This window comes from Macrotis lagotis, chromosome 1 (assembly GCF_037893015.1).
Source record: "Macrotis lagotis isolate mMagLag1 chromosome 1, bilby.v1.9.chrom.fasta, whole genome shotgun sequence".
Classification (NCBI taxonomy): domain Eukaryota; kingdom Metazoa; phylum Chordata; class Mammalia; order Peramelemorphia; family Peramelidae; genus Macrotis; species Macrotis lagotis.
In genome coordinates this window covers 600,017,917-600,030,826 of record NC_133658.1, presented here as the reverse complement: position 1 = coordinate 600,030,826, position 12,910 = coordinate 600,017,917, and the positions used below count along the sequence as shown (strand labels likewise).

Below are 12,910 nucleotides of genomic sequence, written 5' to 3'. Positions count from 1 at the left end.
GAAAAAAATGCCTGGAAGTAAGAGTCTGAGCATCTAGTTTAAAAAACAGAAAGCTAGGGGGCAGCTAGGTGGCACAGTGGATAGAGCAGAGGCCCTGGAGTCAGGAGGACCTGAATTCAAATCTGGTCTCAGACATTTATAATCATACCTAGCTGTGTGGCCTTGGGCAAGTCACTTAACTCCACTGCCTTAAATAAAAAAAAAATTTAAAAAAAAGAACAGCATAGAGGTCAGTGTCACTAGATCATAAAGTAAGCAGTAGGGAGTAAGGTGAAAAGGTGGGTGGCAGAAGGGGATGCTTACCTTATGAAGGACTTTGAACACACAAAACAGAAGGTTTTGTATTTGGTCCAAGAGGTAATAAGGGTCATTGGAGTTTAAGGAGTAAGTGCAGGGGGTGCCATGAGTGGACCAGAGCTTTAAGAAATCACTCAGGCAGATGAATGGATGATAAATTTGAGGCCAAGTAGTCCAGTAGTAGAGTACTGCACATATTGTGGATACTGAATCAGTAAGATTTGGTAAATAACAAGTTTATTAACTATGGGATGAAAATTAAGAGGATAACACCAAAGTTTCAAAGCAGGTAACTAGAATGATGGTATTCATGACAATAATAGGAAACATGGGAGGCAAGGGTTCTATTACTATTCTGTATTATTTGAAAATATTAGCAATATTATCTAGAGTTCTGAGCACTATATTTCAGTATTAACTGACTGATAGAAGCACAGGAGGACAAGGAGGATGGTGACAAGAACTGAATCATTCTGTATGAAAAGCAATTAAAAGAGTTAGGGATGTTTAGCCTAGAGAAGTTGACTTGGGAGCTATATTCAAATATTTAAAAGCACTGTCATGTGGAAGACAGATTACATTTATATTCTGAACTAAGAATACAGGAAGGCTCCACCTTAAAAAAAATCTTGCTCAAAACTTAAAGTTTAATAAAGGTTTCCTTTATTTAATAATCTTTGTTGTTGTTTAGTTGTTTCTTATGTGTCAGACACTTCATGACTCCATTCTGAGGTATTCCTGGCAAAGATACTGGAAAGATTTGCTACTTCTCCAGTTCATTTTACATTTTATAGATGAGAAAATTGAAGCAAACAGGGTTAAGTGACTTGCCCAGTGTCACACAGCTAACGTCTAAGGTTAGCTCTGAAGTTAGCTCTTTCTGATTCCAGGGCCAGTGCTCTAGCCATTGCACCACCTAGCTGCTCTTAAATATTTTACCAATTATTAATTTTTCAAGTTTATTAGAAATACACCTAACTTGAAGGTTTGGTGAAAGGGAAAATTTAGATACGTAGTTCTAAGAAAGCAGATATCTTCGGTGCAAAAAAAGGGAGATAATTCACGACTCCCTTTTAATACTTTTAATACTTTAATACTTTTAATCACTCAGTCATTTCCTATTTTTCATCTCTCAGAGACAAAAAAGCTCACATGAATCCAATTCTCTGCACTTACATGACCTCAGTTCAGGTCTTTATCACTTCTCCCTTGGATTACCACAACAGCATAAATAGATTCCAAGCTTCCAGTCTCTCCCTTCTGCAAATTATCTGCAAACCTCCCTACCAATATTGGCATTTGAGCTTTAGTTTCTTTGTATTTGTCCAGGTTGTCAGTACATATTCCCTCTTTATTCCCCTCCCTATTCCATCTTAACATCTATCTCTTAGAATTATTATCTTCCTTCAAAGCTTTGTTTGTGCCATCTCCTCTTGGAAAATGTTTCTGATTCTTCTTTTTGTTGGTACTTTCTTCCTTCTCGTATATCTTCCTTGGCATATATCTACTTGTTTATATGTTATGTTATATGTTATGTTGCTCCAGTATAACGGAAGATCCTTATAAAGAGGAATTGTTCAAAAAATTTCTTTTATCTTAAATGCATGAGTGTCTCGTACATTTCAGACAATTGGATTGAATGGGGGACAGAAATAAGGATTATGAGGTAGAGAATTTAAGTTAGAAAGAACCTCAGATAATATTACTCAATTCAACCTGAAATTTAAAGCTCCTCTATATCACCACAAGTTGTCTTTCAGGTGATGCGTGAAGATCTCCAGTGACAGGTAATTCATTTATGAGGTAGCCCATTCCATTTGTGGACAGTTCCATTCATTATGAAATCTTCTTCCCTCCAATTCATCCTGGATACTTTCATCAGCAATCTCTCGTGTATTGATTTGATGAAGTCACTTGCTTAAAAATCTCAAATTCAAATTACTTCCTGGTAATTAAGGTCCCCTACAATCTAGTGCCATCCTATCATTCTAACTTCATTTGAAATTTGTTCCCTTCAGATTCTCCACACTACAAACTGACGCACTTGATTTCTCAAATATGCACCATACCTACCAAAAGACTGACATCCTTTAAAGCATAATTCAAATGGCATTTCCCCTCTTGAAGCTTTCCTTTCTGTACTCAGCTTCACAAGGCAAAATCCATTACTCTTTACATTTATATATTAATTTTATTTTAAGGTTTTTGCAAGGCAAATGGGCAAGTGGCTTGCCCAAGGCCACACAGCTAGGTAATTATTGTCTGAGGCCGGATTTGAACTCAGGTACTCCTGACTCCAGGGCTGGTGCTCTATCCACTGTACCACCTAGCCACCCCTGTGCCACCTAGCGGCCCTATATATTACTTTAAAAAATGCTTCCCTCACAATAACTATCCCCATTTTACATATGAAGAAATCCAGAAAATTTCAATGGCAAACAAGATCATAGTTGGAAAGAATTTTAGCTAGAACTTGAACACCTTTTGGACTCAAGTACCAAACTCTCAAATTCATTCTTATTCTCTGTTTGTCTCTGCCTGTCATGATGTAGAAAGCTCTGTTTTGTAACAACACATTTATCATGTAAAAGAGCAACCTGTATTAATATAGAATTTTAGAGATGAAAATCAGTCAGTCAATACATATTTATTAAGTGCCTACTATGGGCTAAGCCCTGCATTAAGCTAGGGTCACAAAGAAAGGCAAAAGATAGTTTCCTGACCTCAAGGAACTGACAAGCTAACAGGGAGACAACATGAAAACAAGCTGTATAAAGAATAAAAAGGAAATAGTCAACAAAAGGATGAATGGGAAAGGCTTTCTGCAGAAGGAATTTTAACTGAGACTTGAAGGGAAGCTTAGGGAAGTCAGAAGATAGAGATGAGGAGGGAAAGCCCTTCAGTAATAGGAGACAGTCAGTCCTATCAGGAGATAAATTGTCCTATTCAAGGAACAGCAAGGAAGCCAGTGGATTGAAAAGACATTGTGGGAGAAAATGGGAGGTAGTATAAAAGATATTCCCCCCCATAAAGATGGGGGGGGGCACTTATGAAGGGATCTGAATACTCAACAGAGATTTTTATATTTGATCATAGAAGGATAGGGTGCTCTGCTAAGATGGCTCTCTCCAACATTACCAATTCAATGGTCCTCTCTCTGCAGTCTCTGGCACTGGCAGTCACCATTTGCTCTTTGGTATTCTCTTCTCCTTAAGTTTGGTGACACTCTCTCCTAGTTCTCTGATCCATCAGACTGCATCTTCTCTACCAGTGCTTTGTCGGATCTTTATTCATAAGCAATTTGCTAAGTATGGGTATCTCCTAAAGTTCTGCCTTCTCTTCTCCAGTTAAACTATTTCACTTGGTGATCTCACACAAATTCAATTATTATCTCTGTGATAATTCTCAAATCTACTTATTTATCAGTTCAAACCTTGCTAACTTCTCATAGTGAATGTCCCATAGATAGACATCATAAACTTAACATGTCCCAAAATGAATTCATTAACTGTCTCCCCCAAGCTTTTCTCTCTTCCTAACTGACTGTTGTCAAGAATCCTGACATCCTCCCAGTCTCCTAGGTTCACAATCTAGGTATAAGACCTAACTCTTCACTCTCTCTCTCCTCTTCTCTTCCCCTCCAATCCATTGCCAAGTCCTGTAGATGCAACATCTCCTCATTTCTGACATTGCCACCATCATGGGGCCAACCTTCAAGAAAAGAAGCATTCCTTGGTCCCTCCTTAATGTTAGTACCTTCCTTCTGAGAGTTTCTAATTATTCCTTTGTATATCAAATCTGTATAGTATTCTGCTGTTGTTCCCTTCATTATATTATGAATACTCTAAAGGTAGGAATTGGGTTTTTTGTTTGTTTTATTGTTAGCATTGGCATTCAATAAATGCTCACTGACTTGAGGACCACTCTGTGGCATTTAATATTGCTAATCACCCTCTCTTCCAGGATATTCTCTTTTTTTTTCTAGGTTCTCATGACTGTACAGTGTCTCCTTTTACTTATCAAGACTCAGATTAATTGCTTCTATATGAAGCCTTTCCCGATCTTTCCCAAATGCTAGTGTCCTCTTGATTTTTATTTTGTATATATTTAAATGTTTTCCCTAATGTAAAGTTCCTTGGAGTAGGGGCTGTTTCATCTTTTACTTCATATTCCCAAGGTCTAGAATAGTACCTACATACTATAAAAATAAAAGTTCACTAAAAAATTTGAAAAATAAAAATGCTTAATGATTAGTCGATTATATTTAGAAAGTATTTCCTAGTTGGAAAAATCTGTGTAACCTCTTGTAAAACCTCTATAACCTCTGGCAAGTCTTTCACTCTCTCTCTGCACCTTACGTTTGTTCAATTCTAAAATTGGAACTAGATTGAGTTACAAGGTAGCGTGCTTAAATTGTGGTGACCAGAACCAAAAACTAGTTATCAAAGATATGACTTGACCAGGGCAAGGTCTAAACGTCCTTGGTTCTGGACTCTATCTCTTAATGTAGTCTAAGAAAGAAAGCATTTGATTTTGGGGGCTACCATGGTTATACAAATAATGACTCATAATGAGCTTACAAGTCTCCAGATCTTTTTCAGAAGAACTATTGTTGTCTAATTATATCCTACCTTTTGTTATTTGTAAAGCTAATTTTTTTAAATCCAAATATATAGAAAAAATTTAAAAATTTATAGGGATAAATATATTATTGTCAGATTCAGTTAATATTCTAGTCCATCAAGATCTTTCTGAATTTTATTACTCACCATTTGCTATCTGTACCAGCTTTATAATGTCTATAAATCTGATAAATATACTTCCCATGGCCTTAACCTAGTCAATGATAATACTGTTCAAAGCACAGATCCCTGGGGCACAGTACAGGAGACTTCTTCCCAAGATAATTGTCCAACCATTAGGAGCTAACAATTCTGAATCTACAATTGTACACAGATCTAGCACACATCTTTTTTTTTGTACTTAATAGTATTTTTTTTCAATTCATGCAAAGAGTTTTCAACATTCATTTTTGTAAGAATTTTAGGTCCAAAAATTTTCTCCATTCCTCTTTCTCCTCCACGCTCTCCAAGACAGTAATAAATCTGATATGGGTCATGCACACATCTTTTGTATCTTGTCAATAAAAAAAGGTGTTAAATATTTTGCTAAGATCCAGGCAAACTATATCTTTATTGTCTTCCTGATTAACCTGTTTAATAATCTTGATAAAAAATGGATTAAGTTTAGTATGATATGACCTTTTCTTGTTGAAGTCACAACTGACTTTGTGAAAATCATTTCCTTTTCTAGATATTCACTAACCATCTCTTTAATTGCTAGGCATAAGAGGTGGTGGTGGGGTGTTACGTGGTGCAGTGGATAGAGTAACTAACTACCCTGGAGTCAGGAGGACCTGAGTTCAAATCTGACCTCAGATACTTAATTGCCTAGCTGTGTGACCTTGGGCAAGTCACTTAATCCCATTTCCTTAAATAAATAAAAAATTTTTTTAAAAAAATTAGGGACTAAGATAACCATTCTTCAGTCTGTACATTCCATTCTCTTTTTTATTTTTTACAGCTGAAACACTGTTTAGCTTTACCTAGTCTTGCAGTACCTCTCCCTTCTCTCTAATCTTTAAAATATTGTAAATAATTTAATCATCCACCAATTATTTCATTACTTGTGGAGTCAGTTCGTCTTAGTTGATTTGAACTCGTCAAAGGAATTTAAGGTCCTACTCTCTCTCTCTCTCTCTCTCTCTCTCTCTCTCTCTCTCTCTCTTTAACCTTGACTATCAGTTCCCAAATTTGGCAACTTTTTCTGTTCTTTCTAGCTCAAGGTCCATGCTACTTAAAAAAGAGGAAAAAAAGCAAAGTATGAATTAAGTAGTTTTACCTTCTATTATCTGTTATAATTGTCTCATCCATCTCAGGCTATGATCCTGTGCTTTTTCTAATGTTTTTCTTTTCTTCAACACAGCTCCATAGCCTTCATTAAAATTTTTGGTCTATATCTAGCTTTTTAAATTATAGTTCATTCTGAGATTTCTGATTCCTATAAAATCATGCCATATTTTTTTTTCAGTCTCTGTTACTTGATCTTGCTTTCCTTTTCATTACATCTTCTTAAAATTTAAGTTATGAGTGAATTTCCTGTGCATCAACAATAATCTCTTCAGAAAACTCCTCAACATGCTCATCATGAGAAATGTTTCTATTTGCCTCCTCAGAACTTAATACCTAGGTTCCCATCCTTCCTGACCTGACTTTCCCTATAAAATTCTAGTGTGCTATCTTACCTACCTATTCTTCTTTTGGAGTATTTAACATCAATTCTTCAAAAAAAAAAAATCTAAGATACATATCAGATTATGCCTAGTCCTACTCTTCTCCTCTATTACGAACTTAAAAATGGAGGGGACATTTAACTTTAAGGTAACTATCATTTCCATTGGAGCAACCAGTCATCAATAAAAAACTGCTCCAAAATGGATATTCCCTTGATTGGTTCCTCTACCTTTAGAAAAATGAAATTAATTAAAGCTGGAGACACCCAGGTGGCACTGTGTATCAAGTGTGGGACCTGGAGTCAGGAAGACCTGAGTTCAAATCCAGTCCCAGACCCTTACTAATTATATGACCCTGGGCAAGTCAATTAATCTTGTTTGACTTGGTTTTCTCATCTGTAAAATGAGTTGGAGAAAGAAATGGCCAACCACTTTGGTATCTCTGCCAAGAAAACTCTAGAGACCCACAAAGAATCAGACACAATTGAAATGACTATTAATAGCTGCTGCTTTTGGCTTATTACCTATTTCCTCTTTCTGTCCAAGTGGCATCTGCAATATATTCCCATTACAAATTCATGTAAAAACTCTTCACTATTTCCCAACTCTGGTTCCTAGATTTCTTGAGTACATGAATAAATCTCAAAATGAAATAAAAGGCAGCATTGCATAACGAATAGAGCAATGGACTTTGAGACAGGAAGCTCTGGGTTCAGATCATATCTCACGACATTTACTGATTGAGTCATTCTAGTCAAGATATGGCATTTCTTTAAGTCTGCTTCTTCATCTGTAATATGGAAATAATTTCACTCAATTTCAGAGAATTGTTTTGAAAACCAAATGAGACAATGATGCAAAAAAAAAAAAAATGCTACTCTGCCCCTTCCCCTTTTACTTATTTTGTTTTATTTAATACAGTATATTGATTCAGAACCACACTCTCAGCATTGGTCTCATCCTACCAAGTCTGAGTAATATCTATACAGTAAAATTAGCGTGGTTCTATAGAAGCGTCTAATAGGTCATTTCTTGGTGGCTATACATTGTGATTTTTTAAGCATAATACCTGAAGCCATGTGTTTTACTATAAGCTTGCTCGAATGCTGTCTGGTACCTTCTAAGGGTCCTCAAATATTATTCTTCCTTCATTATAGCTATTCCCTATAGTATCTGGTTTTTTGAACAGTCTTCTTTCCCTCCACCCTCCAACCTTTAATTTAAAGCCTTTCTGATTAGATTTACAAAACTTCAGGAAAATAAATTCTTATTTATATTATATTTATTAGATATTTTCTACCTCTGGCTGGGAAACCATTGTTCTATATTTTAAGCTATACAATTCCTTTTTCTATGTGTCCAATGTCTAACCAATCACATCATCTAGTTCAAATTACTCCTTGACTCGAGTATTTCCTCATAATACTTATAAATATCATGTTTATAGCTGCATTGTTTTGTTTTTGCAAGGCAATGGGGTTAAGTGATTTGCCCAAGGTCATACAGTCAGGTAATTATTAAGATTTGAACTCAGGTCCTCCTGACTCCAGGGCTTGTCTCTATCCACCGCACCACTTAGCTGCCCTTTATAGTTGTATTGCTTTTGTCTGTCTATATGTGCTTTTTTGACTTTTCCATATTAGATTACAAGAGACATTTCTTTCACCTTTTTACTATTTTTTCACTTTTTTACTATTAATACAAGAATCCAACAATGATATTAGGAGTACCCAGTAAACAAACATCTGTTGAATAATTATGATACAGTTTAATATATTATTACAATACTTGATAAAAGTCCATACAAAAAAATTTGAAAATCACTTAATAACCCTCCTCTCCTGTCCAAGAAATTTATTCCTTTAATTTAAAGCTAATCATGCTCTGGTTTTTGTATAAACTCACCCATAGTGGCAACCAGTTTGATAGATTGTTCTTTAGGAAAATGGGTCTCCCATCAGCATTCTTTAAATCCCTTAAAAAAGGAAGAAAATTTTTTTTAATAATTATTACATGTTTAAAAACAATAGGCAACATTTATATAGCATTTAAGATGTTTTGTATTTTATGTATTATTATCTCATTGATTTTCATAATCCTATAAGATAGGGCAAGTCATTTCACCCCAACTGCCTGGGGATAATAGCATTTATCTTGAAGGGTTGCTGTGAAGATCAAATGGGATAGTACCTATAAAGGGCTTAGTAGGTGCCTTAACAAATATTTGCTTATCTCTCTTTCTGTTCCTTCATTAGAACAAAAAGACCAACTATCAAGTGGAAAAACCTTTGCATCAAATGTCATTTTATCTTTCCTTATGCCTTCTCTTTACTAGATCTGCTCTTCTTCCTCATAATTTATTTAATACTTTTCTACCAAATCATCCCTCTACTATGCTTTTACTTTTATCCATTCCCAATTTTGACCCTTTTATTAAACTCTACAATATCATTTACTATTGAATCCCTTTCCTCCATATCTTATCACAATCTCAGTCTTGTCAAATGTCAACCCTCAATTATTCCCATTATCTGTCTGACTTGTCCTATCCTAATCACTTGCTGCAGAATTGAGATGGAAAAAGTCAAACAACTCAGCAAACTATATCCCTTACAAATTTATGTGATATAAAACTCAACTGGTTCCTAATTACAGTAAGATGGTCCATTGATTTTTCCATAATTGATGCCCTATTCTTCAAAATGGTTATTTCAAACCTTTTCTTATCTCTTCATCTTTTCAAAACTACTATTCCCCAGTCCCTCTCAGTTGAAGATTTAGCCAAATACATTTATTTTCAACCCTTCTTCTCTCCCACTCTGTATCTCTTTTCTGTTTTTTTCTATTATGATTTCTGATGACATAGCCCATATCTTCACCATAATCTGCCTGTCTACAGGGCTATATGCTCCAATCTCAATTCTTTGCTTTTATTGAAATTTTATTTCTTACATTACTATAAGCATGCCATTTATTTTCCCCCTTCCCCTCAAGTCATGCTATATAGAACATTTTGAGAAGAAAAAAAGTCAGCACAACTGACTTACAAATTGACAAAGTCTGAAAACAAGTGCAATATGTAATATCTATGGGCTTTCTACCTTCCCCAAAGGGTATGTTGGGGATAACTTCTCTATCTCTCTTCATTCACATCTCACTTGTTTTTCTTAATTTTGTTACATTTATTAATTTTTTGATCTATCATTCTTTCCATTTATGTTGTAGTTACTATGTATAATGTTTTCTTGGTTCTGATTACTTGATTCTGCATCAATTTATATACATCTCTCTTTACATTTCTCTGTGTTCATCATATGTATAATTTATTATAGTTCAGTAAAATTTCATTGCCCTCAAATACTACAATTTATTTAGCTATTCCTCAGTTGATGGACACCTACTTTGTTTCAATTTATTAGTCATAACAAAAAGTGTTGCTAAAAATATTTAGGAGTACATGACGACTTTTCTCTTTTAATCATTAGCTTCCTTGTGGTAGAAGTTCAATGGTTTTTTAGTTACTTTATTTGCATACTGCCAAATTGCTTCCCTAATATTTCACCAAAAATGTAGTAATAAGAATAAACTTCCCACAGCCCCTTCCAACACTAAATTTTGACATTTTTGTCAATTTGTAGGTCGTGAAACAAAATCTTAGGGCTATTTTGATTTGCATTTCACTTATTATTAAAGATATGGAGCATTTTTCCATTTGACTGTGAACATTTTGCAGTTCTTTGGGGAACAATTTATTTATATTCTTTGATATGAACCATTTAACTATTGGGTAATGGCTATTAATTGCAAATATAGATAGATATATTGTATATCAAATCTTTTTCTAAGAAATCTGACATAAAGATTTTTTCCCCAGTCAACCACTTCCCTTTTTATCCTAAATATACCAATGTTGTCTATTGAGAAGCTTTTCAGTTTCAAGTAATCAAAGTTATTATGTTTTCTTTTGTATAATTGTCTCTATCTCTTGTTTGGTTCAGAATATATATCATAATTGTGAGAGGTATATGATCTATTTTTCTTCTAATTGTTAAAAATAATGTGATATTTAATACCAGATACATATATTCATTCAGAATGTATTGTGGTATATAGTGTATGGTATTAGCATAAGCCTACTTTCTGCTAGACTATATTCCAGTTTTTCCCACCAGTTTTCAACAAATATTATTTGTCCTTTGTTCTCAAAGAGGTACATCATGCATAAGAGAGGTGATGTTATAACAAGCAAGTGAATAATTAGATTTAAGTGAGGGAGGACTGTACAAAGCTATCAGCTTCTCCTCTAGAGCCATCTGGGTCCAATGGCCAGAAGGAAGACTTTTTAAGCAAAGGTCTTTAATAGATCTCAGTCTGACTGGGACAAAACCCTTCAATAATTAGGCTAGTTTTAAAAAAAAAAGATAGCCTCTTTTACCTACTAATAAAAAGTCTTTCTGGGAAGGAAGGCCCTCAGGATTTCTGGTCAAAACAGAAACAATTGTTATTTTAATAAGGAATTTTCTAAAGAACTTAAGTTTTCTACTTTAAAAAACACTGTATTTTTTTTTTTTAAGGCAATGGGGTTAAGTGGCTTGCCCAAGGCCACACAGCTAGGTAATCATGGAGTGTCTGAGGCCTCATTTGAACTCCAGTCCTCCTTACTCCAGGGCTGGTGCTCTCTCTATCCACTGTGCCACCTAGTTGCCTCTCAAACATTGTATTTTACTGAGTTCTATTGTTTCTGAATCTCCCTTGTTTATCCTGCTCCAAAGATCTCTCTCATTCTTTCCTCCCACCTTTATTAAATTTTTATTCATTTTGAATTTCACTTAAAAAAGAAAACATTTCCATATACAGTATTAAAGTAGAATTCAATATCAAACTATGAATTTTCATTCCACAATTTACTTTTTAAATAAAAAACTATGTAATAAATACATTTTCAAAGTTATCCTGCTTTTCTATGCTTCTTTTTAAAAAGCATAGGAATCAGCTAGGTGGTGCAGTGAGTATAGGCCCTTGAAGGACCTGAGTTCAAATCCAGTCTCCAACACTTAATAATTACCTAGCTGTGTGACCTTGGGCAAGTCACTTAATCCCATTGCCTTGCCAAAAAATAGAAAGATAAAAAAGTAAAAGCTTTTTGTTCTATTATGCACTTTTTTCTCTCCCCCTCCCCACCAATTCCATATCTATTCTTTAACTAGTACAAGATGCTTTTAATGACTGCTTCTTTATGATATAGTTTTAAGTCTTAAAGTACACTCCCCTTTAGATTTGCATCTTATTTCCCTATTTTAGATCTTTTGTTTTTCCAAATTAATTTTTAAAAATTATTTTTACTTGCTCTGTAAAGTAATTTACACTTAATTTAATTAGCATAGCATTGAAAGTGTTATTTTTATTATTCTGGCATAACCTAGCCATGAGCACTTAATATTGCTTAGGTAATTTTAGGTTTGCTTTTTAAGGCTATTTCTTTAAGAACTATTTTGTAATCCATTCAAAAGGAGTCATTTGTATGCTTTGGGAGATTGATCCCCAGATATTTTATGTGTTTTGTAGTTATTTGGAATGAGATTTTAATTTCTATTATTGCTTCAAACATTTTGTTATTATATAGAGATGCTGATTTTTTTTGAGAATTTTTTTTTTAGTCTGAAACTCTGTTGAAGCTATTACCTGTCTTGCTTAGTATTTTTGTGTATTCTCTGGTATAGTCCAAACAAATCAACATATCATCAGCAAACAAGGATATTTTATCTCCTTTTATCATTACTCCTCCCATTCCTAGATTGTTTTATTGCTATTACTACCATTTCCAGAACTATATCAGATAATAGTAAGAAGAGGTATCTGTATTTCACTTCACTCATATTTACTGATAAAGATTCTAGTGCATCTCCACTGCATATAATTTTTTAAAAATTTTTTTGTTTTTTTGCAAGGCAATGGGGTTAAGTGACTTGCCCAAGGCCATACAGCTAGGTAATTATTAAGTCTGAGGCTAGATTTGAACTCTGATACTTCTGACTCCAGGCAAGTGCTCTATCTACTGTGCCACTTAGCCTCCCCTGTATATAATTCTTGGTTTTGGTTTTAGATATTTTTATATTTTTTTAAAAAGTCCCTCTTATACCTATTTTTTTTTAGAATTTTTAATGTAAAAGGAGTTGTATTTTGTCAAAGGCTTTTTCTGTAGCTTTTTGTGGTTTGTTTGGTTTTTTTTTTCGCAAGGCAATGGGGTTAAGTGGCTTGCCCAAAGCCATACAGCTAGATAATTTTTAAGTGTCTGAGGACAGATTTGAACTCAGGTACTCC

General features: G+C 34.4%; 1 protein-coding gene across 1 annotated transcript in view; it reads right to left on the bottom strand.

The window, feature by feature from the left end:
* Positions 1-12,910, bottom strand: part of MAP3K2 (mitogen-activated protein kinase kinase kinase 2) — a 109,741-nt gene that overhangs the window by 61,256 nt on the left and 35,575 nt on the right. The window contains exon 2 of the mRNA XM_074214935.1: positions 8,495-8,564. Coding sequence (XP_074071036.1) covers positions 8,495-8,498 — 4 coding nt within the window. The 5' untranslated portion in view covers positions 8,499-8,564. The remainder of the gene's footprint in view (positions 1-8,494; positions 8,565-12,910) is intronic.